The sequence below is a fragment of the Hyperolius riggenbachi genome, chromosome 11 (assembly GCF_040937935.1).
Source record: "Hyperolius riggenbachi isolate aHypRig1 chromosome 11, aHypRig1.pri, whole genome shotgun sequence".
NCBI lineage: Eukaryota > Metazoa > Chordata > Amphibia > Anura > Hyperoliidae > Hyperolius > Hyperolius riggenbachi.
The window spans coordinates 90,374,044-90,401,863 of record NC_090656.1 but is presented as its reverse complement, the minus strand read 5'-3'; the positions used below and the strand labels follow the sequence as shown (position 1 = coordinate 90,401,863).

Below are 27,820 nucleotides of genomic sequence, written 5' to 3'. Positions count from 1 at the left end.
GGCTTACTGCAGCCTTTCCTAGTTGCACAGTGGCTGTATTATCTCTGTTATATAATCTAATCTTCTTTCCTTTGATGGCTTTGTCGGGCTCAGGCACTCAGGCAGGAATGTGCGCTGCTTGTGATAGGATAGAAACTATGCACACCCTCTCCGCGCCCCATGCAGGCTTTGTGTGAGTCACAGACTGAGCTCCTCACAGCCTATCACACTCTGGTTAGCAGCCATGTCTTTTGTTTGTAAACACTGCCTAAAACTGGCAATTAGAAGCCAGGATCGCAGCAGGGAGTGGCAGAAACAGCACAGAGGGGCCCAGGAGAACATAATGAATAGAATGGTATACTTTTAATTGTAAGAATTTTAGAGTACAGATTCTCTTTAATCAGTACACTAACCAGCCACTTGCAAAAGATAAACCTCATATCTTTGAAAACCTCCTCAGAGGTCCCGTCTCTTCTTATCAGCAGTTGTATTTATAGGAATATTGCAACCAGAGACTTCTCATGTAAATGTGAAGAGCAACTGGCCAATCACAGTGAGGATTCAATGATCGCAAATACGAATGCTAATTATATGAGGTGGGAATCCTGGAATGGCAACAAAATATGCTATTTCCAAAAGGCTATTTCACAACAAAGAACACTAGTCATCATTGATTTTTGAGCAATTTTATAGCAATTTGTCACAAGCGATTCTTACACTGCTTTAGCTTTTTTATACTTGTAAGGCCTCTTGCACACTGCAAGTGATTCCGATTCAGATTCCGCTTTTCAATCAGTTTTTACATCCGATTCAGATTCCGATTTGCAGTTTGCTCTCTGCACACTGCAAATCAGAATCTGAATCGGATGTAAAAACTGATTAAAAAGTGCTGGCGGTCAGAAAGGGTCTTTAAAGGGTATCCGAGGAAAGCAATTAACTCTATCTTTACTCACCTGGGGGCTTTTCCCAGCCCCAGAAGCCATTTATCCCCCTCGTTGCACCTCTGGTCTTCTCCCGGGTCCCGCTAAAGTATCGCTGACCCCCTACGGGCACGGCGGCACTGATAACACTGACTCATTGTGGGTTGGTGATTCTTAGAGGCTGCCAGCGGTACCCCGGAGCTGCGGTGAGAGACACAAATGACTTCTAGGGGCTAGAAGAAGCCCCAGGTAAGTAAAGATAGATTTAATTGCTCGCTTCGCATATCTTTTAAAAGTGCTCTTGGTGTGAAACAGCCCTCAGACCCCTATACCAATGGACAAGTCAATTTTTTTAAATTTAGCTCAATGAAAACCACAATACCAATGCTGTTTGAAAACATTTTTTTATATATTTTAACCAACTGACAGGAATATTGAGCTCCAGACTATCAGGGAGAGTGGAGACTCGGGGATCACTGTATGTAAAGGGAAAGGGGGTGGGGGTGAAAAAACATTAAAAGAAAATACCTGATAATTTCTTATGTTGGCATAAACAACTTCTAAAAAACTACTTCTACAATACTGTACCTTCTAATGAGCTTTATGTTACTTACCATTTCCTGTACATTCTTTTGTAAGTTGTATTTTGACAACTACAACAGGGAAACATACACATTATTTATACACATGTAAGTACTGTTTGGTGCACTTGTAATTGCCACAAAAACACTGCAGTGCAACAAGTATGATCAATAGTAATGCTTTCCAGAAAACACTGCCGTTGTGTCAAAAGTAAAAAAAGTCTAACCTCTCTTGCATAAATTCTGAACTTCCATTAATTCACATTCTACACTCAGTAAGCTCCTCACATATGCTTGTATGGGACACTTTATGAGATTGTTAGACCTCAGAGAAGGAACACTGCTGGAACCAGTGAACACAAAGGCTGCATTCTTGGTAGGTTAGATTTATGGTGGCCATACACGGTACAATTTTTCATTTTTTTTTTCGATTAGATAACTTAGTTCGATTATTCCGTTAGATCGAATATAAAGATTTTTCCAGCATGTCCGATCTGATTTTTCTCGAAAAAACGGGATAATCGGAAAAAAAATATTATCAACTTTTATTCGATTCGATCATTTAGATCGAATAAACGGGATAATCAAACGTTTTTATTGTACCCTGTATGGCCATCATTAGAGCTGCTAAAAAGTTAAGGTTCTCATACATCTAGCGATGTATGGGCAGATTAGATATTTGTGGAGATGTTACCCGACATCAGGAAACATCGTTTAACATATGCGGCGATCATGCATTATTAATCGACAGACATGGCGGATCCCCAACGACTCCACGCAAAGTACCACTATCGCTTACTTCCTGTTCACTCCTGTCGTGTAGTTGTGAGGCGTCTCTTAACGACCATCGTCAAGGGGACATCGCTGGACCCAATGGGTGGTGAGTACGTAGCTTAAAGCCTCATCTACACGCAGGGGCGTAACTAGGCCCCACCGGGCCCCCCCTGCAGATTTTCAGAGCGGGCCCCCCCTCCCCCCCCCTGGGGCCCGCTCGCGGCCGTTTTGTGGGTGCTGGAGGGGTGGCAGCATGAGGGGAAAGCCTTGCCCACAGTCGGCGGGGAGAGGGGTAGTTCCCCCCTCTCCCTCACCTCGGGGCTCTCCCCTCTGCGCTCCCCTCCAGCTCGTAAGTGTGTGGGGCTGTGGTGGGCAGCGGCGGGCAGATACATACCTGCTTCCGTGCGTTCCATCGGAGAGTTCTCCCTCTAGCGGCTGACGTCACTTCCGGAAGTGACGTCAGCCGCTAGAGGGAGAACTCTCCGATGGAACGCACGGAAGCAGGTATGTATCTGCCCGCCGCTGCCCGCTGCCCACCACAGCCCCACACACTTACGAGCTGGAGGGGAGCGCAGAGGGGAGAGCCCCGAGGTGAGGGAGAGGGGGGAACTACCCCTCTCCCCGCCGACTGTGGGCAAGGCTTTCCCCTCATGCTGCCACCCCTCCAGCACCCACAAAACGGCCCCGAGCGGGCCCCAGGGGGGGGCCGGGCCCCCCCGCTGGCGCAGGGGCTGCAGGGCCTATTCCTACGCCCCTGCGAGGCTGCGATCCGGCGGCTCGATCCGGCGGCTCGATTAGCCACTGGATCGCCTCTTCCGTGTACCCGCGCGTGCCCGCCGCGTCCCCGCGCCGCATTCGATTCCCCGCTCGTCCCCGCCGGCACCGCTTATCTTCCGCTCGATTCCCTGCCTTTGTCCCCTCACGGGGAGCGAGCAGGGAATCGGCGGAAGCAAGATCCGTCCTGTTGGATCTTATCAATCGAGCCGCATTAGCGGCTCGATTGATAAGGAGCATCGCGGCCGCATCTACGTGTGTAGATGCGGCTTAAGAGTCAGATCTCTCTCTGAATATGATCAGAGAGAGATCTGCTTGGCTGCCTATACACTACAGGCCGATTCTAGATTGGCCTTTCAGCGTGCAATCTTCCAGGAATCGGCCTCATGTCGCTACCTTGCCGCCTCCGGTCGATGCTCCCCCCCAAATGTTGGATGTTACCCCCCTCCTCTCCCTCCCATGCATGTCAATACTTGTCCGCTGCCCCTGAATGTTCAGCTGCTCCAGAATGTCCATTGTAACTCTGCATTGGCACCCTTTCTGGCTACCGGGTGTTGTACCACGTGGGGAGCGTGTGTGACATTACACACACACCCTACGTGCTATATGCCGGTACTCATGTGGTATGCAAATGTAAAAATATGTCAGAGACTCGACAGACACTCAGGGGCAGCGGCCCGGGTGCTGGTATGATTCCTGGTGATCGCAAATGTCTTCAAGTATCTAGATAAGAGAGACCAGGAGCCAAATTGTGCAGTATCGTTTGCAATAATTGAATATGTAAAGTGTAAGTATTATACTCACAAGGATGGGTTGCAGTAATCTGCAACCACCATCTAAGCGAACATGAATAAAGAGTATACTTACCTTTGTGGTTTGTCCTCAAGGAAGTAAAATCTATATACTCCTAGACATACACATTTGTAATGAGTTTTTTTAGGGTGCCTCCAAAAGAGTATTTACTCGGGGGTAGCGGACAGGTAAAGTATTTACACGCACGGGCACTGGGGAGACATCTAAAATTTGTGGGGACAGTGGCTGGGAGTTCCGTCACATTTCTCGGTCATTGTGATATCGCACGCCAGTACCGCCGTTCACCCGAACAACCATGTCAGCCTGAGATTTCCAAGCATGTCGATACATTTTGGCCCAAAATTGGTGGAATCGTCGATCAGGCATGCTTGTCGCAACGCCAATATTCATCCAACTGGATAATAATAATCAAATCGACTTCAATCCAAGACCTTTTGGTAGACAAGCATATTAAATCTTTTGCAGCTCTCCCCCTTCAATATAAGATACCTCAGTCACAACTATTTACGTTTCATAGGTTATTTCATTTTTTCAAATTTAACAAGCTGGAAAATCCCAGACTTCCCCATACTATCCTAACCATGCTGAACTTTAAAGGAATTTTTAAGGGTGGCATTTTGGTATAATATGGAGCACTACACCCCAATACTTCTTCCCCATTGCAGAAATATGCCTCGGTATGGTCCACAGATCTTGCAAGTTCGATTTCAGTAGAGCAGTTAATCTTAGCAGCTACAAACATTTCCAAATTGTCTAAATGTAATAATCATTGGGAATTATCGAGGAAAATACTTTACAGATGGTACAGAACGCCAAGACAGATAGTTTCATTTTCTGAGGCATCCCCAATCTGTTGGAAATGTGAGAAAGAGGTAGGAACCTACCTACATATGTTTTGGAGCTGTCACACAATTGCAAGTCTGTGGTCCAAAGTCGAAAATTTCATTCGTAGATCCCTGATTCCAAGCTTTATTCTTTGTCCCGATCTAGCCCTACTGCTAATAGATATGAATAATCTCCCTTTCCATACATGCCCCGTGATCTGCCACATTATTTTCAGTACGTTATCAATGATCACGTCCAATTGGAAGTCAGCAGAATAACTCTCAATTACTAGCTAATACTAAACTTAATATAGCAGTGGAACAGAAGGTGAGAGCAAGACTAGGCCTCAATATAGATAACTATACATTTCCAGAGGGCTGATATTGAAGTCATCCATAGTTAAATCCTCACAAATAAACATACGCCCCACGTTACAATACACATTCTGGTCAATGCTAAACTGCAGAAGAGAAGAGATGTTGATACATTAGGTGATAAAAGAGCGTTAGTTCACCAATAGCTGCATTTAGTTAGTTTCTTTCATTATAGTGTTTATAGTGTTTATACAGTTTATAGTGTTTTAGTATTTGATTATGCCTGCTGTTACTCATTGGTAATATGTTAAAACTGACAAGGGTCTGTTCTGGCCCACTGGGTCAGTCAGTTTGAACAATATTAGAAACAGCTCTCCCTCTGGCTACCTATTAGGTTGAGTAAATGCCACTGTGGAAGCATTCCGATACGTGCCTATACTCAGGCATATATGTAAAGTTTATTCATCGTTACAAAATTCTTTTCGCTACAGTGTATTTCATGGTTATGTCAATGCTTTGTTATATTGGATTCAAGTACCATTTGTTGACGTAAATTAACCTGTTTTATTACATAATAAAAAGATGATGAATAAAAAAAAATAATCAAACCGATAAACTGTGAAGGCAAATTCTAATGCAATGTAAATTACATATGGTTTTCCTATGAAGTGTCCTCAGTGATATTTTACGGACTTCTCCTTTAAGAGGGTCTGAATTTTAATAAATAGACAGTAGGATCACTTTGTACTTCTGCAGTTCTGGATACGTGTCTGGCTTTTAGGGCATAAGGGAACAATTTGCAGATTCAGTAGTGATGCATCATGGGAGATCTCTCACTCACATAAAGCTAAAGAATTGTGAATTCCTACTCAAACTTGTAGAAAATAACAGATCACTGGAGGTAGAACAGGAATTAACATTTTCATAAGGGCTTGTATACACTGAAGATTGCAAGCTCAATCGCAAATGCAGGGCAATACAATTGCGTTTTTTAATCAAATTTTTACTTGCGGTTTTTGTATGTTTGTGATTTTGCTGAGGCTATCTTTTCCTGGTTTCCTAATTGTTTACCTAAAAAACGTGATAAAAATAGCATGCATTGCGTTTTTTTCAAATGTGGCACTTAAAGAGACTCTGTAACAAATTTTTCAGCCTTACTTCTTCTATCCTATAAGTTCCTATACCTGTTCTAATGTGCTCTGGCTTACTGCAGCCTTTCCTAATTGCACTGTCTCTGTAATAAATCTTATCTCCTTTCCTCTGTCGTGTCTGTCGGGCTAAGGCTTGAATGTGTGGAATGTGCAGGGCTGCTTGTGATTGGATAGAAGCGATACACACCCTCTGCAGGCCCCCTGCACACTCTGTATGACTCACACACTCTGTTTATGTGAGCCTATCACAAGCTGGTTAGTTTGTTTGTAAACACTGCCTAAAACTGTTAATTACAAGCCAGGATTGCAGCAGAGAGTGGCAGAAACAGCACAGAGGGGCACAGGAGAAAATAAGGAATAGAATGGTATGCTTTTTAGTGTAAGAATATTAGAGTACAGATTCTTTTTAAAAGGCGCAGCAGTCACCGTGATTGCGTTTTTCTAAAAACGCATCGCACCAGTGTGTACAGGTCATCATGACTTTCATGATTTTTTTTTAAAAGGCCTTGCGATTTAAAAAAAGCATGTGATTTTAAAATGCAGCGCAAACGCAGTAGTGTGTACAGGCCCTTATTTGCTTTATTTGACAACTGTCTTATTTTTACAAGTTACACTATTCACCATACAGAACGCTTTTGATAAAAACTCTTCTTCAGTCAAGAACAAACAAAAAAACCTTCCAAAACAGTATGATATGTCTTGCCTTTATAACAACATAAAAGCACCCAAGCACACCCAGCAGTTTCACAAAATGAAATAACTAACAGAACAGAGGCTTTCCTTCCACTATAATTCAGCTACACCAGTTAATAGAAAGCTCACAAAATACAAAAGAACAAAGAAAACAGGATGTTGTTTTCCATATTTATTCTTTTCATTTAAGAGCAGGTCAGCTATATACAAACAGTGCATTATATTTTATAGTGACAAGTATCAGTGTTTCATTTACAGGTCAGCCCACCACTTAGTATAAAATGTCAATCCTTCACTTGGAGGCAGCTCTTCAGTTTCTAATCTGTCTGTGTATCAGGAGCAGTGGACCATAAGATACACTATACATCACCTCTACTGTGGCATGTAGTGAGCTTGGCAAAACAAATCCCAACCGATCTCATGAAGAAGGTCATCCTTGTGGAGGCATTTATTTTGCTTCCAAAATTCAAGCAGCATTAAGAAGATGATTGAGCATGCTCGGGATGACAGGGAAAACAAGCTGCTTGTAAAAGAATTTTAATAAGAATCAAATGCACGGCATACCTCCAACTGCCATAGGTACAATTAGCTAACTGTAATGACTGTCGGCTACTTTAGCCTGACAAAACAAAAAGCCCAAATACTTTTCTTCACATGGGATAGCCAAACAAACCCATAGGTTTTAAGGGATAAGTTAATTCATTGAGTCAGTGGCGTAGCAAAAAGGGGGGCAGAGGTAGCGACCGCATCGGGGCCCTTGGGCCAGAGGGGCCCTCCCTCAAGCACAATATTAGCTCTCTATTGGCCCTGTGCTGGTAATAATCACTTCTTTAGATGCTTTGAATAGTGGTAATCATTAACAAACTGTCCCCCATCCCCTTCTTGCACCTCTAACACTGTGGTGTCCTTGGCAGGTTTTGGTTGCGCTGTATCAATTGTTATATATAAAGTGCTTGGGGGGCCCCATGTAAAACTTGCACCAGGGCCCATAGCTCCTTAGCTACGCCACTGCATTGAGGTGTACATATGCTAGAGAAAGAACAATAAAACTGTCCCCTTACCAATAATGTACCATACTGCTCCTTCCCCAAAGCTGGGGGGAACAAATGGGAGCAACTTGTATACCGAATATACAGTAACTATTGGTGCACAGGGCCGGATTACCAACCAGGCAACAAAAGCAGTCGCTTGGGGCCCCATTCAGATTCAAAGGGGCCCCATCAGCACATAAACCAGCCCTCGCCATCCTGTCAGCGGTGGCTGGATGGTATAATGGTTAAAGGGACTCTGAGCAGTGCAGTAACTATAGAAAGATGCATATCATTTTAAAGCTCTCTTTCTCCTCTTTCCAATGATATATAAATGGCCGTCCTATGCCTTTTAGTTTTTGTTATTTTCGTGATCGAAATCGCGGCCACAGCATTTTCGATCGCGAAAATAGCGAAAACTAAAAGGCGTAGGGTGGCAGTTTATCTATCATTGGAAAGAGGAGAAAGAGAGCTTCAAAATGATATCCATCTTTCCATAGTTACATTGTATTACACAGGACGACTTTTCTCCAAAGTCGGCAGCTCGATTCAGCACAATGCAATGAAATATAAGGAACCCAGGGGGATATAATTACAAACATCATGTGGGTAGGTGTGAGAATGTAATTAATTCGTTGTGGGTATGCTTAAAGGCATACCCACAGGCACTGCTCGGAGTCCCTTTAAGGGCTCTGCCTCTGACACAGGAGACCAGGGTTTTCGAATCTCAGCTCTGCCTGTTCAGTAAGCCAGCACCTATTCAGTAGCAGACCTTAGGTAAGTCTCTCTAACACTGCTACTGCCTATAGGGCGCGTCCTAGTGGCTGTAGCTCTGGCGCTTTGAGTCCGCCAGGAGAAAAGCGCGATATAAATGTTATTTGTCTTGTCAAATGATGCCGTGTGCTGCTGATTGTCTTCAGAGCAAGGCTCTCCTCCTAGGTCCTCCTCCTGCTACTGTGCACTCTGCCGCTGCCCACTCCGCCCTCCCTTCCCACAGAGAACCACAGCTGCAGGAAGAATGATAGCAGCAGATGGCAAACGCTCACTCACCTATCCATGATCCAAGCGATAGAGATCCCGTCATCTGAAACCCATCTGTCTCTTCTACAGTGCAACCGCTCGCTCTGAACTTCCTGATTCTCAGATCAGACAGGAAGTAGGAAGTAGTAATAGTAGTAGTAACAGAGCGGCAGCACTCTAGAGGAGACAGATGGGCTCCGGATGACGGGACCTCTATTGCTTGGATTGCAATAGGTGAATGTGAGTCATCTGGTGCTGTCATTCTCCCCCGCTGCGGCTGCCTTCTCTGCTGGACTATCGTATTCACTAAGATGGAGGCTGCATGGTCGCTGTCTAGTTTGGGAGGAAATCGGTTGTTCGGTGGTGGGGGTGATTATGTAATTCTGTCTGGGGAACGGCTTCCGGTTTGGCGGTGTCCAGAGCTTTCTGCTATTGCCAGGCTGGAGATGCAGGGGGAAAGTGCTGCTGCTGTGATATCTTGCGCCCTCTTCACAGGGGTGCCCCAGCCCCTGAGTGCAAATGTCCCAGCCATTCATCTCTCACTCTGCATTTTGCCGCTGCAATTCCCTACATTGTGCACCCACAGAGGAAAGCGGGCTGTTGCCCATAGCAACCAGTAGCTCGGCTGCCCCGATGTGTGCGGCATGTTGCTGTGCAGCTGCATCTTATGATTCTATTACTTCATGATGGGGGGCCCAAATCAGTTACTTTGCTTAGGGCCCCATTTAGCCTTAATCCGGCTCTGTTGGTGCAGAGTGTGCAGGGAGCGTTTACCACATCCACCTTGCTCAGGTCCTCTTCATGTAAACATGCTCCTCTTCTAACCTTCTCCTCCTGCAGCTGCTCGCAATACATCGGTACACTGTGATCACCTGCTGCTATAAAGCTCCTCTGTCCTCCGCACATTCCATATTAGTGGTCCCTTACAGTAACAGAAGTGGCGCACGTGCGCCGGCACCGCACATTGGGCTCAATTCTGGTAGCGTTTACTAAATAATTACCTCATGAAATTGGGTTTACCTCATGAGGGAAATCAACTTTTGAATTCTGGTAGTTTAACTAAAGTTTTACCTCATGTAATTTCATGAGGTAATTCATGTGGTAATTTTCTACTAAAAACGTGTGGTATTTAGTAGTGAAAAACCTCACACTTGAATTCTGAAGTGAAATAAGGTGCGTGCTTGCATGTCTTTTACCTCACATAATTAGACCTACCTCTACCACATGATAAATGCACTGTTGTGATAGAATTGTGATATCTGTCACATAACATGGAGCCTTTTCAGCTTGTTCTGTGTTCAGGGCCCCCATAGGAAAAAAAAGTAAAAATGCTCCAACCCACAGCCTCTATTTTTAAAAAAATTAAGTAAAACTGCGGCAAACACCGATACCCCCCCCCCCTCCCCTGGTTAAAAGTGCTCCGAGCCCCCTCCCCCCCCCCCCCAGCAGCCTGTAAAAGTGCCCCCAGCCTCTAAAAGTACTCACACCCCTAGTCTCTAAAAGTGCTGACCCCTTCCCAGCCTCTAAAAGTGCTCCAACCCCCCCCCCCCCCCCCTCTAAAAATGCTCCTACCCCCCTCCCCCAGCCTCTAAAGGTAAATGAGCTGGAATTTTTTAATATAATGGATGCCTATAAATTTACTTTTCATAGGTTGCTACATAATCAAATACACCTTCCCTCCTCAAAAAAAAAATATTCCAAAGACTATCCTAACTTATGGAAGACAATTAAAGACTATTACTTATTTGCTGCAGGCTTACCACTGAAATACCTCATGTTTTACCTCACTCTATGCATTTACCTCATGTTTTACCTCATGTTCGGAAATGGAGAAAAATCTTTCAAAATTAATAAAAGAAGAGGAAAATACCTCATGAGGTATTTTACCTACAAAAAAATATTTACCTCACATAGCTACCAGAATTGAGCCCATTATGCATAACATGCGCCGCTGGGGTTACAGTAAGAGACCACTAATATGGAAGTGCAGAGCATGTGGAGCTGTAGTGTACTGATGTATCGCAAGCAGCTGCAGGCGGAGAAGAGCATGTCTACATGAAGAAGACCGGAGCAAGGGGGAGAGGAGCTCGGCAGAAGATTCAGGTACAGTACTGAAATGGTATTGTAGTGCAGTGTAATATAGTGTTAGTGCATTGCAGTGTACAGGGAGTGCAGAATTATTAGGCAAGTGGTATTTTTGAGGAATAATTTTATTATTGAACAACAACCATGTTCTCAATGAACCCAAAAAACTCATTAATATCAAAGCTGAAGATTTTTGAAAGTAGTTTTTAGTTTTAGCTATTTTAGGGGATATCTTTGTGTGCAGGTGACTATTACTGTGCATAATTATTAGGCAATTTAACCAAAAACAAATATATACCCATTTCAATTATTTATTTTTACCAGTGAAACCAATATAACATCTCAACATTCACAAATATACATTTCTGACATTCAAAAACAAAACAAAAACAAATCAGTGACCAATACAGCCACCTTTCTTTGCAAGGACACTCAAAAGCCTGCCATCCATGGATTTTGTCAGTGTTTTGATCTGTTCACCATCAACATTGCGTGCAGCCGCAACCACAGCCTCCCAGACACTGTTCAGAGAGGTGTACCGTTTTCCCTCCTTGTAAATCTCACATTTTATGATGGACCACAGATTCTCAATGGGGTTCAGATCAGGTGAACAAGGAAGCCATGTCATTAGTTTTTCTTCTTTTATACTCTTTCTTGGAGTACTTGGACGCGTGTGATGGAGCATTGTCCTGCATGAAAATCATGTTTTTTCTTGAAGGATGCAGACTTCTTCCTGTACCACTGCTTGAAGAAGGTGTCTTCCAGAAACTGGCAGTAGGACTGGGAGTTGAGCTTGACTCCATCCTCAACCCGAAAAGGCCCCACAAGCTCATCTTTGATGATGCCAGCCCAAACCAGTACTCCACCTCCACCTTGCTGGCGTCTGAGTTGGACTGGAGCTCTCTGCCCTTTACCAATCCAGCCACGGGCCCATCCATCTGGCCCATCAAGACTCATTCTCATTTCATCAGTCCATGAAATCTTAGAAAAAGTCTTAAGATATTTCTTGGCCCAGTCTTGACGTTTCAGCTTGTGTGTCTTGTTCATTGGTGGTCGTCTTTCAGCCTTTCTTACCTTGGCCATGTCTCTGAGTATTGCACACCTTGTGCTTTTGGACACTCCAGTGATGTTGCAGCTCTGAAATATGGCCAAACTGGTGGCAAGTGGCATCTTGGCAGCTGCACGCTTGACTTTTCTCAGTCCATGGGCAGTTATTTCGCGCCTTGGTTTTTCCACACGCTTCTTGCGACCCTGTTGACTATTTTGAATGAAACGCTTAATTGTTCGATGATCAAGCTTCAGAAGCTTTGCAATTTTAAGAGTGCTGCATCCCTTTGCAAGATATCTCACTTTTTTTGACTTTTCTGAGCCTGTCAAGTCCTTATTTTGACCCATTTTGCCAAAGGAAAGGAAGTTGCCTAATAATTATGCACACCTGATATAGGGCGTTGATGTCAATAGACCACACCCCTTCTCATTACAGAGATGCACATCACCTAATATGCTTAATTGGTAGTAGGCTTTCAAGCCTATACAGCTTGAAGTAAGACAACATGCATAAAGAGGATGATGTGGTCAAAATACTAATTTGCCTAATAATTCTGCACTCCCTGTAGTGTTAGTGCAGTGCTGTGTAGCTCAGCTGGTGGGGCAGGGGTTAGTGTAGTGTAGTGTAACTGGTGGGGCAGCAGGGGGCAGTGTAGTGCAGTATGCACTACAGAGTCCAGTGTTCCCCAACCCTGTACTCAAGGCCCACCAGCTGTGCATGTTTTGTGGAAATCCACAGAGGTAGTTAATCAGCTCTGCTGAGACACTAATTGCTTCACCTGTGCATATTTGTGGTTTTCTGCAAAACATGTACTGTTGGTGGGCCTTGAGGATAGGATTGGGGAACACTGCTTATAGACACACCAGGTTTAGTATTTTTTAACACTAAAAAAAGTCCTGCATTCTGCGTTTGTCTTCTTGTTTTGCTAACACACAGTGAAAATCGCAAATCGAAATTGCTATTTGCTGTGTAAAAGAAGCTTTAAAGGGTATGTACACACATCAAATTTTTGGTTGCCCAGTGACAGGCCAATTTTACCTTTATCATATAGTATGAGAGCTGCCTACACATTCCGTTCATAGTATTCAAAATCTGTTGGCCCTCAAACTACATGGGAGTGGTAAAATTGGAAAATCAAAAGTGGATGTGTGTACAAACTATTAGGAAATGCCACTTGTGTTCAAAATCAGTAGTGGGTCTGCGCCTCTGAAGATTTGAGAACGGATGGTTTTACTAAACTTCCTCCTTTATCAGCTTTTTCTATACAGATACTAAATGTATGGCTGTGTCAATAAGTGCCTTTTCTCACTAAAACAAATGGAACAGAAAGCAATTGCACCAATGGCCTCAATTCACTAAGCTCATCTCCTGTCTTTAATAATGTTTCTATAGTTATCACCATGGTGATAAGGCATGTAGTATTCAGGAAACATTTTACCTCAGGCAAACCTAACGTTAACTCTTCTGTCTTTAAGTTAACTCTTCAATCCTTAAAATAACTCCAGAATTCTAAAGTTAAAGACAGGCTGTTAATTAACTGCATGTGAAAATATGTTTCAATAATTTTTATTGAACAGTTTTTGAATTTTTACAACAACAGACTTTGAACAATAAGTCCGATACCTTTGAAGGAAAATGATACAAATTACATACTTTCAGTACATACAGGGTACAAACAGTATTTCTTGTCTTCAAAATGACAAAATCAATATATATACATATGTCTGTTTAGTTTATAATCTTATAGCTATACCTGTATGTAGTCCAGAACACCAAAATGTTAAGTTTTATATATATACAATTATGGGTTCAGCTCGACCTGGGAAATGGGGGAATAAGACCACCCTACAGAGATCCCAGGGAACCGAAACCATTTTCTTATCAAGTTATTGTCCTAATATGTTTTGAGTTGTCCCCACTGGGCAACCGTCCAGCAGTCACCCAGGTAGGACTTCAGCTTAGTTTTATCTATGTGAAAAGGTAGGACAGGTGAACTAGGCTACACGTATTCTACAGTTGTATAGAAATCTAGTATGAGCTGGTTAGTCAGTCATATGTGTAAGGTATTCTTATAGTTTTATCTTATCTTTTTTCCTATATATATCTAAGTAAAACACCGAGTCTTAATAACTACTATTGCATTATATAGAAACCAAAACTAAAGGAAATCTGATTATTATCTCTTGTAAAATATTAGAGGGCGAAGAGAAGAAAAGGAGAGAGAAGAGAGAAGAGCAAAGTTGCATATCAAGCAGTAATCTTATCGGCTTATATACATACGATATTATTCAGAAGTCAAAAATCTCAGTCTCTGGGTAGAGTATAGGCCAGGATTGTATCTTATTTATAAAGGTTTCCAGTATCCCTGCATTCATAGCCCATTTCTTTTCTGCAGATAAGTTGAAATTAACCCTCTTTGTGATCTCTTCAATATTAGGTATATATTTGGTTTTCCAATTCTCTGCTAACAACGCTCTAGTGGTCACAAAAATATGGTCGTACAATATACGCTCTTTTGGTGGGAGATCAGCAATATTTAAATGCAGTAGAGCCATTTTTGCTGCATGTGAAAATAACTACAGAGGAGGTAACTTAACTACAGAGGAGGTAACTTAAGGAATGGAGAGATAAGATAACTCTCTCACTGTGTTCATTTTCTCTTGCCTTATTATCTCCAGCATGATCTTAGTGAATTGAGGCCAATCAGTTACAGTGGCTTGCAAAAGTATTCGGCCCCCTTGAAGTTTTCCACATTTTGTCATATTACTGCTACAAACATGAATCAATTTTATTGGAATTCCACATGAAAGACCAACACAAAGTGGTGTACACGTGTACAACTGGAATGAAACATTTTTTTAGAAATAAATAACTGGAAAGTGGTGTGTGCATAATTATTCTGCCCCCTTTGATCTGAGTGCAGTCAGTTGCCTAGACATTGCCTGATGAGTGCTAATGACTAAATAGAGTGCACCTGTGTGTAATCTAATGTCAGTACAAATGCAGCTGCTCTGTGATGGCCTCAGAAGTAGTCTAAGAGAATATTGGGAGCAACAACACCGTGAAGTCCAAGGACACACAAGACAGGTCAGGGATCAAGTTATTGAGAAATTTAAAGCAGGCTTAGGCTACAAAAAGATTTCCAAAGCCTTGAACATCCCACGGAGCACTGTTCAAGCGATTATTCAGAAATGGAAGGAGTATGGCACAACTGTACACCTACCAAGACAAGGCCATCCACCTAAACTCACAGGCCGGACAAGGAGAGCACTGATCAGAAATTCAGTCAAGAGACCCATGGTGACTCTGGACGAGCTGCAGAGATCTACAGCTCAGGTGGGAGACTCTGTCCATAGGACAACTATTAGTCATGCACTGTACAAAGTTGGCCTTTATGGAAGAGTGGCAAGAAGAAAGGCATTGTTAACAGAAAGCATTAGAAGTCCTGTTTGCAGTTTGCCACATGTGGGGGACACAGCAACCATGTGGAAGAAGGTGCTCTGGTCAGATGAGACCACAATGGAACTTTTTGGCCAAAATGCAAAACGCTATGTGGCAGAAAACTAACACTGCACATCACTCTGAACGCACCATCCCCACTGTCAAATATGGTGATGGCAGCATCATGCTCGGGGGGTGCAACTCTTCAGCAGGGACACGGAAGCTGGTCAGAGTTGATGGGAAGATGGATGGAGCCAAATACAGGGCAAACTTGGAAGAAAACCTCTTGGAGACTGCAAAAGACTTGAGACTGGGGCGGAGGTTCACCTTCCAGCAGGACAATGACCCTAAACATAAAGCCAGGGCAACAATGGAATGGTTTAAAACAAAACATATCTATGTGTTAGAATGGCCCAGTCAAAGTCCAGATCTAAATCCAATCGAGAATCTGTGGCAAGATCTGAAAACTGCTGTTCACAAACGCTGTCCATCTAATCTGACTGAGCTGGAGCTGTTTTGCAAAGAAGAATGGGCAAGGATTTCAGTCTCTAGATGTGCAAAGCTGGTAGAGACATACCCTAAAAGACTGGCAGCTGTAATTGCAGCAAAAGGTGGTTCTACTCAGGGGGACGAATAATTATGCACACACCGCTTTGCAGTTATTTATTTGCAAAAAGTGTTTGGAATGATGTAAGATTTTAAATCCACTTCTCACAAGTACACCACTTTATATTGGTCTTTCACGTGGACTTCCAATAAAATTGATGCATGTTTGTGGCAGTAATGTGACAAAATGTGGAAAACTTCAAGGGGGGGAATACTTTTGCAACCCACTGTATCTTGGACAGTGAGCCCAAAAAGGAATCAAATCACCTGCAAAACTTTGATCTCTTGTCTTAAGCCGAGGATCTCTCTTTCCTTTGTTTCTGCAGTTAGTTGAAACCATCCCTTAAACAAAACAAATAGGTGATTGTATATTCAACGTTACAAAAAAAATTAATATTTTTATTTGCTACCCAACATTTTAAACGAAGCCAAAGAAACACATAGAAGTGAGAGGAGGAGCCCCAAGTGTGGTTAAAAAGAAAAAAAAAGTTTAAAAACAGTAAGGGCCTGTTTCCACCTGTGCGGTGGGAATCGCCGTGGAAAAAAATTGCATGCGGATGCGAATTTCGCATGCGCTTGTATGCGAATTTTCATGCAAATTCGCATACGATTTCGCATGGATGACTATGTATGCGAATTTAACCATGGCAGTGCCTGTGTGCTTTTCCATTGTTTCTATGCAATCGTATGCGAATTCGCATGAAAATTCGCATACCAAAACCGCATGCAAATTTCCTATTAAATATATTGTATGCGAATTCTGATGGCTCTGCCCTGCAGATTTTTTCTGCACAGAACGCTCAGAAATCCTGACAGTGGGTAGTTTTCCTACAGGAGCCAATAAACAGCAATGTGGCTGAGGACATCAATTTATTAGATAAACTATGGACGACATGTTTCATGGGCAGAATCCTGCTTCATCAGGTCAATATAAGTGCATTTATATGACAAGCAAATAGCATAGAGTGCCTAGGTAGCCAGAGACAAGCCTATGATAGGTACAATTGGTAGGTACCTCGACAAAAGAACTCACAATTATCTCAGAATGAACTTGAAAATGACACAAGATATTGGCACTTTGTATTTAACAAAAATTAGACTGTCTTAGGGCTCATTTCCACTAGGAGCCGCTGTTCTGCTGCGCAGCCCGAATTGCTAGGCCGTGCACGGCTATAGGGATTTGGCTGCGTACTGCATAAATCTGCAGCATGCCGTCCAGATTCACACCACAGTGCGATTTGGACAGCAAGACATTAGTTAGACACTCTGCAGATTTGGCTCAGATCTTGGCACAGTGGAGATAGGTCCTAACAGTTTCCATTTAATACAAACATATCAAATAATAACTTGCAGTCTAAACAATGTAGAAAAGCATCTGCTGTATCCAGAGGGATGCAGATAACTTGCTCTGCTTTGACAGAACCATTTTTTTATACAGCAATCTGATAATTTGTCCTGCAAACCAGCAATCTTATCTTTTAGCTTCAAAAATTGTAAATAAGCTTTCAAATGGCATAATATTAGTATTTTACTGTTTTCTGATGGTCTTTTGCAGTGTTTAATATGTGTATTTTCTTTCTGATCTTCTCAGACAACTCTCTTCTCTTCTGATTCATGCTCAGTGTCAGACACACAATGGTGGTAATCAGAATAGTGATTGTGTCTCTACTTCTAAAATCGAAAGCTTCTACTGTACGTCAAAGTGAGACATTTTGCTGTTTTTTTTCCACTAGTCGATCGGGAGTGGTGATAATCTCTGTACAATTTTTCAGAAGATTGAATAGATTGTACATTTCTTGATTTACAGACCCAAGCATTTTTTTCTGTGTTTTTAATCATTTTTTTTTATAATTGGGGAGAAATTAAACACATGTATGCAATGCTGGTAGTTCTGTGTAAGAAACTGCACCGTAAAAGGAAAAAGCACAGAGATAACAGGAACCCAAATGGTGCAGAATGTCACAATAATTCAGAAAGGAATATGTGAGGGTTGGATTTTACTCACTAAGGTAGGTTGCAGGAGGGCAAGCAACCACAGCAAACAGGTAGAGATGTATAACCCTGACTCCACCCTGGTTTCCAGGTGACCTGGAGACGGTCGCACTCTTCTAAAAAGTACGCCCACTCTGATAAACTTTAAAGGGGAACTGAAGTAAGAGGTATACGGAGGCTGCCATATTTATTTCCTTTTAATCAGTACCAGTTGCCTGGCAGCTCTGCTGGTCTATTTCTCTGCAGTAGTATCTGAATAACACCAGAAACAAGCATGCAGCTAGTCTTGTCAGATCTGACTTTAAAGTCTGAAACACCTGATCTGCTGCATGCTTGTTCACGGGCTATGGCTAATAGTATTCGAGGAAGAGGATCAGCAGGGCTGCCAGGCAACTGGTATTGCTTAAAAAGAAATAAACATGGCAGCCTCCATATACCTCTCTCTTCAGCTCCCCTTTAAGGTAGTGACACCACCAAAGAGGGTGAGATGTGGATGATACCCCTCCCAAAAGGAGGGGGGGGGGGGTGGCACAAGACAAAGGGAAAGAGGTGCCCAGTGGAAATAAAATATGTTAAAAACAAATAAAACTAAAAAGTGTGAGGTGGCTTACCTCAATGAAGACCAATTCATATATAAGATGAATTGTACTTAAATATAAAGCACAGGCAACAGGTTTTGTGGGACCCTGCCCACTTCCTCAGGCCAAAGTGTACTTGGAAACATGCTTTTATGATTGTACCAGCAGTTTATTCTCCTACACTTATGGCATTGTAAAAATGTTACTTGTTATGTGTAAGAGTATATGATGCTGTATGTTATGTGTATTACTGTAATTCAATAAAAATGATTGAAAACAAAGTGTACTAGGATATCAAAGTGTATCATGTAAGGGCAAGTATCCTTTATATTAAGCTAACAGAGCTTTATAAGAACCTTACCTTTTCCTCTTCCACTGTGCACATCTTTGCCTGGAACTGAAATTTAAGACAATAAATACAATTAAACTAGCACATGAAAATTAAGATTTGTTAGAACCACTGCTTTCTCACTCACAAATATTGCCTATCACTATGCTGCCGCAACCTAAACTCAACAAACAGATCAGTCAGAAAGACAATCTGCCTGATGCTGTAAAGTGAGGCTTTCACTCCAGCTTTTTCCCTTTAAACATCCAATCAGGCCCCGAAAAATTGCGATGAAGTTAATAACAGATTCTCGCAGCGTGCAAAATTTATTTTTTGATTAATCCCTCCCGGGGCATCTGGATTGCTGGAACGTTTTAACTACTGGATGGATGGTGTACTGGTTAAGGGCTCTGCCTCTGACATGGGAGACCTGGGTTCGAATCTCGGCTCTGCCTGTTCAGTAAGCCAGTTATTCAGTAAGGAGTTCATTGGGCAAGACTCCCTAACACTGCTACTGCCTACTGAGTGCGCTCTAGTGGCTGCCTCGCAAGCGCTTTGAGTCCGACAGGAGAAAGGCGCTATACAAATACTGCCATTATTATTATTACCTTCCTTTCTCCCAACACAGCTGACTCCTTTTGATACATAATGATTGAGACTGGGCCGATAAGTATTTTTGCTGCCACAGGGTTTGCCAGATAAAGGTCTGTTTACCTATAAAGGACCACTCCTTGTGGTCAAAATGATATCAAAGGCAAAATGGTGCAGCTCTGGGGAAGCGACAGGTAAGATGATCTACCATGACCCTTCTGATTGCAGCAATCCCATTAGTATAAAAGGTTCTTTGTACTTCTTTAGTGATGGATAGTAAAACCCAACCATTTCTTGAACTAAACAGAAGCTGCTAGCTGAAGTTAAAGTGACAAGGCTAAGAAATAAAGGCGGTAAGGGAGCCTTCATGGTGCTCCAGAGAGGGCCTTAACATGATTTGTTTGCTCTATAACATTAAACACAACAAAAACAAATAGAAAACATAAAAAGACCGGTAATTTGCAGGCATCATTACATTTCATTGAAGCTTAGTGAAAACTATGGCCTCAATTCACTAAGCTTTTCTCCTGTCTTTAATAACTCTTCTAGAGTTGTTACCATGGTGATAAGGCATGTAGTATTCAGGAAACATTTTACCTCAGGCAAACCTAAAGTTAACTCTTCTGTCTTTAAGTTAACTCTTTAATCCTTAAAATCACTCCAGAGTTAAAGACAGGCTGTTCATTAACTGCGTGTGAAAATAACTACAGAGGAGGTAAATTAACTACAGAGGAGGTAAATTAACTACAGAGGAGGTAAATTAACTACAGAAGAGGTAACGTAAGGAATGAAGAGATAAGATAACTCTCTTACTTGCCTTATTATCTCCAGCATGATCTTAGTGAATTGAGGCCAATGGCCTCAATTCACTAAGATCATGCTAGAGATAATAAGGCAAGAGAAAACTTACCTCCACACGTGAGAGAGTTATCTTACCTCTTCATTCCTTAAGTTACCTCTCCTGTAGTTAATTTACCTCCTCTGTAGTTAATTTACCTCCTCTGTAGTTATTTTCACATGCAGCTAATTAACAGCTGGTCTTTAACTCTGGAGTTATTTTAAGGATTGGAGAGTTAATTTAAAGACAGAAGAGTTAACTTTAGGCTTGCCTGAGGTAAAATGTTTCCTGAATACTACATGCCTTATCACCATGGTAACAACTCTAGAAGAGTTATTAAAGACAGGAGATAAGTTTAGTGAATTGAGGCCATTGTCTGTTGCAGGATAAATTATCAGTTTGTTTTGTAATTAAGTAATTGCTGTGCAAACAAAGTAGGTGAAGTTTTCTTCTTCTCACCTAGTTACAGCATATTTTCTGCATTGTTTACACCGCTAGCTGCAGCTGAACACAAATGGATCATTTCTGGTACATCAACAGCAATCTTATCAGTTAGCTTCTGAGCTAAGTAGAGGTTTAAAGAGAACCCGAGGTGGGAATTACTTTTACTATTGGGGCACAGAGGCTGGTTGTGCGCACTAAGACCAGCCTCTGTTGCCCCATCGTGTGCCTCCATGTCCCCCCTGCTCGCCGCTATACCCCCCGCATTGCTGGCTGTGTCGCCAGCTCAATGTTTACCTTGCGCTGTCAGTCAGCGCCGCTCCCCCGCCTCCTCCGCATCGGCGCCACCCGCCGCGTCACTTCCCTCCTATCAGCGGGAGGGAAGGGACACGGGCGGGTGCGCCGATGCGGAGGAGGCAGGGGAGCAGCGCTGACTGACAGCGCAAGGTAAACATTGAGCTGGCGACACGCTGCGTGTCGCCAGCAATGCGGGGGGTATAGCGGCGAGCAGGGGGGACATGGAGACACACGATGGGGCAACAGAGGCTGGTCTTAGTGCGCACAACCAGCCTCTGTGCCCCAATAGTAAAAGTAATTCCCACCTCGGGTTCTCTTTAAGTATTAGCCCTTCAAAACCATTTATACTTTTTCCTATTTGTTTCATGCTGTGTTTGATGCTTTAAACCATAAATTATATTTGAGTTTCATCCTCCTTTAAAACATTTGGAGAGAGGTTTTACTTCCTTCACTGAGTCCACTGAATGTCGCTGTGATTCATAGAAAGCATAAATTCAGCTTTCATCAGATAACTTTGTAGTTGCACTAATCAGTTAATGCTTAGCTACTGGTAACTGCTAGAGCACCAAGGGCTATTGAGAGGTAAGCAAATTAGTGGCAGCACCACTGCAATTCTATGCACAAACAGCAAGACCTTTTTTGTTTTAAACAAAGTAATTTTTTTTATAAAGTCCCACTGTATGTGTGAGTGACACTTACCATGTAATAACAAATATTTTTTTAACAAATGTAGGACAGATTTGTGGAGTCCAGCTCTGGAAGGCCACTTCATTGTCTTGTGGGTCAGCAAGGTTTACCAATAACATTTATCCTTTAAATCAATAAGATGCAATCTTTTCCCAAGGTTGTTGATATTGAACATTGTTAGTGCCTTAACATTGTAACAAGTCATACTAAAAGCCTTATATGCATACTAGATGGAATGAGGCTGAGGGATCGTTCTGGGCAGTTTTGGCTAAGAAACTAGCATAAGTACAGGTGTTCCCTGAGCTTGCTTAAAGCAACAGATATGTATCGACAGTGACTCCTAAACCTGCCCATCTTTACCTGTTTCAACATCCCTCCTGCCCTCCACCAGAGCAACACTTCAATACAGAGCTAATTTCCTGAATTGCTTCCCACAGTATCAAACTTGATTCTGATAGGTGGTGCGAATGGTACATGCATACTCTGACAGGCTCTGTCTTACCCACTTCACCACTGAGGGGTTTTTCCCCTTAAAGAGAACCCGAGGTGGTTTTGAAGAATGTTATCTGCATACAGAGGCTGGATCTGCCTATACAGCCCAGCCTCTGTTGCTATCCCAAACCCCCCTAAGGTCCCCCTGCACTCTGCAATCCCTCATAAATCACAGCCTCGCTGTCGACACACAGCGTGTCGCAGTGGGCTGTGTTTATCTCTATAGTGTCAGTCTGCTGCTCTCCCCGCCTCTTGCAGAACTCGGGTCCCCGCCTGCGTCCCTTCCCTGCCCGCTGATTGGAGGGGAGGGACGGGGGCAGGGACCGGAGCTCTGCAGGAGGCGGGGGAGCAGCCGAGACTGACACTATAGATGTAAACACAGCCAGCACAGCTCGGCTGTGATTTATGTCTGATTGCAGAGTGCTGGGGGACCTTAGGGGGGTTTGGGATAGCAACAGAGGCTGGGCTGTATAGGCAGATCCAGCCTCTGTATGCAGATAACATTCTTCAAACACACCTCGGGTTCTCTTTAAGCACCAGAGCAATTTTCACCTTTCAGAGCTCCATCCATTCATTCGCCAATAACTTTATCACTACTCATCACAACAAAATGATCTATATCTTGTTATTTTCGCCACCAATTAGGCTTTCTGTTGGTGGTACATTATGCTAATTATTTTATTCTAAATGTATTGTAATGGGAATAATACGCAAAAATGTGGAAAAAAATTCATAATATCTCAGTTTTTGGCCATTATAGTTTTAAAATAATAAATGCTATCATAATTAAAACCCATGTATTTTATTTGCCCATTTGTCCTGGTTATTACACCATTTAAATTATGTCCCTAGTACAATGTATTAAAGATATGGAGAAGACCGGCACCATCTTCTTTGTATTTAGCTCTTCTATTAGTAAGATCAATACAGCAATCAAAAATAGCGATGTTTCAAAGCTTGCACGCTTCTTTCTCAAGCTCTGCTGTTGCTGGGAAGCTCTGCTGTTATTCCCAGCAACAGCAGAGCTTGAGAAAGAAGCGTGCAAGCTTCGAAACGTCGCTATTTTTGATTGCTGTATTGATCTTACTAATAAAAGAGCTAAATACAAAGAAGATGGTGCCGGTCTTCTCCATATCTTTACTGCAATAATCCAGAGTGTTGCTGGATTGACCGAGGCACATCATACTGAATCTCTTAAAGGTGAGTGTTCCACTATTTTTTCTACCTAGTACAATGTATGGCGCCAATATTTTATTTGGAAATAAAGGTGCATTTTTTCAGTTTTGCGTCCATCACTATTTACAAGCCCATAATTTAAAAAATAACAGTAATATACCCTTTTGACATACATATTAAATAGTTCAGTCCCTAAAGTAACTATTTATGTATTTATATTTTAAATGCCCCTAATTTTTTTTGAGTACTATGGGAGAGTGTGGGAGGGAAAAAATTAATTTTAAATGTAACTGTGGGTATTTTTAGTAAAATAAATGTATGTAGGTGTAATTTTACTATTTGGCCACAAGACGTCTTCAGTCACATCCTGTAGACGTATTATTACGCTTACAGGAAGTCAAGCGTGTATGTGTAACTTTTTTTTCTTCAGAATGATGGTTGTGATGGTTGAATCAATTCTTTCCAAAAGGTCCAATCTGATTTCCGATAGTTTTTTGGAATCATTTTTGTATAAAAGTGGGCGGAAAATCAATAAAAAAAAAATCGGGATTAAGATCGGACCTGTTGGAAATGATCGATTCGACTGTTAATCTGACGGGAAATTGCATAGTGTGTACCAGGCATGAAGGATGTGTGATCATTCACTATGTATGTTTTCATTCTCCTCTCACAATAAAGTAAAATAAACTGGTTAGCCAGCTTCTAACTCAAAATGTGTAACCAGTGCCTTTGTGAACTGGTAAGTAATTATTTAATTAAATTGACACCATGGGCAGAGACCACCTTGGAGACAGACAGGTTTGACCACCAGTCTGTTAGGGTTTGTTCCAGACGAGTGAAGCAAGAAGTGGTTTCTCTTTAGAAAAAACAAGAATCTGTAGACAGATACTGCAGATAGGAGCTGCAATTAATAAACACAAGCGTAACACGGAATGAATTAGAAGGCAAATATGCTTTACAAATACAGATCAGAGCATTTCCAAGAAGATGCAAGATTATAACAATAGAAAAAAATACTTAGCATCATACACTTTTTAAAAAAGCTGTATATTTAAAGTGGAATTAAACACAAAATACTTTCTATTTTGAGACTGCCTGTGTCTTTATGCTGTCTAACATTTCATTAAATGCTGAAGAAATATGAATCATAAAGGAAATTGCATCATTACATTTTTCCCACCTGCTTCTTTAAAGCAGCCAAAGCATCTTGGTGTCGCTTTTCAAGGATTTCTTCCTTACTTGATAGGGATTCCTATTCAAACGTAAAAGCATATATTTAAATGGTGTATGTTGCTTTATGTGCAGAGGATTTTTTTATTACTGTATTATTATTACTATAATTGTTATTACCACTATTTATACCTTTAGTTCAAAGAAAAGAAATGATACACATGGTTTACAGTTTTGTATTTTTCTTCAAGCTCTAAAAAACACACAAAACACACTTTTATTTTCCTGTGTATGTGCCATTGTTGTCCACCACTCCCACCTAACTCTGTGCGGTTCCATCATGTGGCGATTCATCAGCCCTCCCCCCAACGCATAGCAACAGAACTCAGTGTTCTCCCCAGGCTCTTTTAGCCGGGTGCTCCACCCGGCTAGATTTGGTGACCACCCGGCTGTCATCGGCTCACCTCCTCACCTTTTCCTATGCTGTAAGCACAGTTGCCCTGCATTTTCAACTCGCCCCACCCGGCTATTTTTTCATGCCACCCGGCTACTATTATATGCCACCCGGCTGGGAAAAAATTCTGGGGAGAACACTGGAACTCTACTTCCCAGGTAACACTATAGCCTCAATTCACTAAGATCATGCTGGAGATAATAAGGCAAGAGAAAACTTACCTCCACACAGTGAGAGAGTTATCTTATCTCTTCATTCCTTAAGTTACCTCCTCTGTAGTTAAGTTACCTCCTCTGTAGTTAATTTACCTCCTCTGTAGTTTTTTTCACACACAGTTAATTAACAGCCTGTCTTTAACTCTGGAGTTATTTTAAGGATTGAAGAGTTAACTTAAAGACAGAAGAGTTAACTTTAGGTTTGCCTAAGGTAAAATGTTTCCTGAATACTGCATGCCTTATCACCATGGTAACAACTCTAGAAGAGTTATTAAAGACAGGAGATAAGCTTAGTGAATTGAGGCCTATGTGTATGCAAACACTAGTGCACATGACAGGCGGGGGCCCCGAGCACTGCCACTGCGCGGGACCCCCAAATCAGCATGTAACACAATAGGGGAATGCAGGTGAGCCCCGGAGCTGCCACCACCATAAACTCACCCCCACCACTCCTTCAACTTACCAAATACAAAAGGATTGCTCACTCCCAGACAGGACTCTGCCACTTATATATAGTCCGCAGACTGCTAGTCAGCCAATAAGAAGTGCAAATACATTACACCTAGTCTGCAGTACTTAACTGAGCAGAGGCGCTGTAACAGTGAAACTGTAGCTGCCTTCACTGCAGTTCACAGCTGATCCGCGGTTTGAATGATGCCCCCGGGGGTCTAACTATGAGCATGGGGATCTGACTTTCTGGAGGAGGGGGCCGGCAGGAGGTAAAGCGGCATTGGGAAGAGGGGGGGGGGGGGGGGTCTTGAGGGGGATGGGACTTCCCCTGCCACTAGGGCTTATTTTAGGGGAGGGCTTATATTTGGAGCATGCTGCTCGATATCTGCTAGGGCTTACTTTAAGAGTAGGTCTTACTTTCGGGGAAACACGGTAGCTAACTTATACTGTGGGCACTTATGGCTGGCTAAACTATACTGGGGCACTCATGGCTGGCTAACCTATACTGAGGCACCTATGGCTGGCTAACCTATACTGGGGCACCTATGGCTGGTTAACCTTTACTGGGGCACCTGTGGCTGATTAACTTATACTGGTGAACCTATGGCTGGCTAACCTATACTGGGGATACCTTTACTGTGGCGCATATGGTTGGCTAATCTATACTGGGGCACCTATGACTGGCTAACCTATACTGGGCCACCTATGGTAGCTATCAGTAATATGTCTATTTACACCACACATATTCATGCACTCTGAAGTTTACACAGACAGAAGCAAACGTGTTAGGCCCAGTTGGTGGGAGAACAAGGAGGGGTGTGGGGGGGGGGGGGGTAATGTGGTCTATTGGAGGCAAAAAAATGTTTGGCTACAGTTTAATTTCCTACAGTAAGTCTACAGCATACTAGACTTATGATTTCGTGTAGTATACTTTATGGTGTGGAGGCAGTATATACAATGGGATGACAAGTTGCTTATTTACTTTTGAATGCGATAGCTATCTAGTGCTCTCTGAATCCCTACAGCAATACTATTAATGTTTGTACAATGGTTTGGGTGGCTCTCCTAGTTGAGGGAGAATCGGACCCTGGCCTCTCTTGCCCCAGGTGTTTAACCAGGCAATGGAGACTAGAGCATGACCATCTTCTTCTTCATATAGTCTCCCTTACGGGCAGTGTGCTTAATTGAGGGGAAACTTATTTTGGTTAGGGGAACCAAGCTACGTCAGTTGAAAAAGGCAGTACCAGGGAGGGTACTGTTAGGAATGTGACTTACTAACCCGGCTTTACGTTAACCTGGGATGTGTCTGTGGGTTAGTGTTTCTAACTTTTTGAATAATGTTTTTTTTTTTTTGTTTTTTTTTTGCAGTAACCTAATATATACCTACAGTATTCTCTTTTACCAACAGTATTATTATGTGATGCTCCATGACAAAGAGAATCTTATGGAATCTTATGGGGGCCTTAACTCGAGGGTTAAGAGATCCCTAGTATTTAATTACTTAAAGAGTAACTGTCAGGCTGCAGAAGCTAATTTAAACCTCTATTCTCCTGTGTTAAACAGTTTAGACGGAAGCCAAAAAGGCAATAGTGAAGATAAAAATCTCTCTTTCATTTGATGTGTGCTTATCAGCAAAGCTGTTAGACCCAAGCTCTTAAGAGGACGCAAGCCGCAAACCATACTGCAAAGCATTCTGGGGCCCTCCCCTCGGCTGCTAATGAGAAGTTACAGGGTCAAGTAACAATAGCATGTAACTCAGTCCAGCGCACAGCACTGATAAATCTCCCGGCAGAGTACACTGCAGGAGTCCGCTATTGTTCCTAGCCACATGGCTAATTAATATTCACTGCAAACTAGTGTTATTCAGTACGAGCTTTTCTGTGATCAGGAAGCAGGGAGGACATGACGACACATTTGGCTTCATAGGAGACAGACAAACATGGAGCCTGCCATGAGCTGTCAGGAGCATCATTCTCTGCATATACTATATAAAAATTCTGTGAAATCCAAACGTGGACAGTGAAATGCATATGTAATGTAAGTACAGCCTATATTTAGC

At 42.5% G+C, this 27,820-nt stretch overlaps 1 protein-coding gene across 6 annotated transcripts in view; it reads right to left on the bottom strand.

Moving 5' to 3' along the window:
- Positions 1-27,820, bottom strand: part of CCDC73 (coiled-coil domain containing 73) — a 537,472-nt gene that overhangs the window by 119,266 nt on the left and 390,386 nt on the right. For 4 of the 6 annotated variants that reach the window (XM_068261330.1, XM_068261328.1, XM_068261329.1 and 1 more), the window contains exons 4-7: positions 24,653-24,724; positions 18,984-19,019; positions 16,320-16,394; positions 1,514-1,552 (exon numbers count right to left, since the gene is read on the bottom strand). The exons of 1 other annotated variant lie outside the window; for it this stretch is intronic. In XM_068261330.1, the coding sequence (XP_068117431.1) occupies positions 1,514-1,552; positions 16,320-16,394; positions 18,984-19,019; positions 24,653-24,724 (222 nt within the window). The remainder of the gene's footprint in view (positions 1-1,513; positions 1,553-16,319; positions 16,395-18,983; positions 19,020-24,652; positions 24,725-27,820) is intronic. One more of the 6 variants, XM_068261332.1, reaches the window with a different exon arrangement.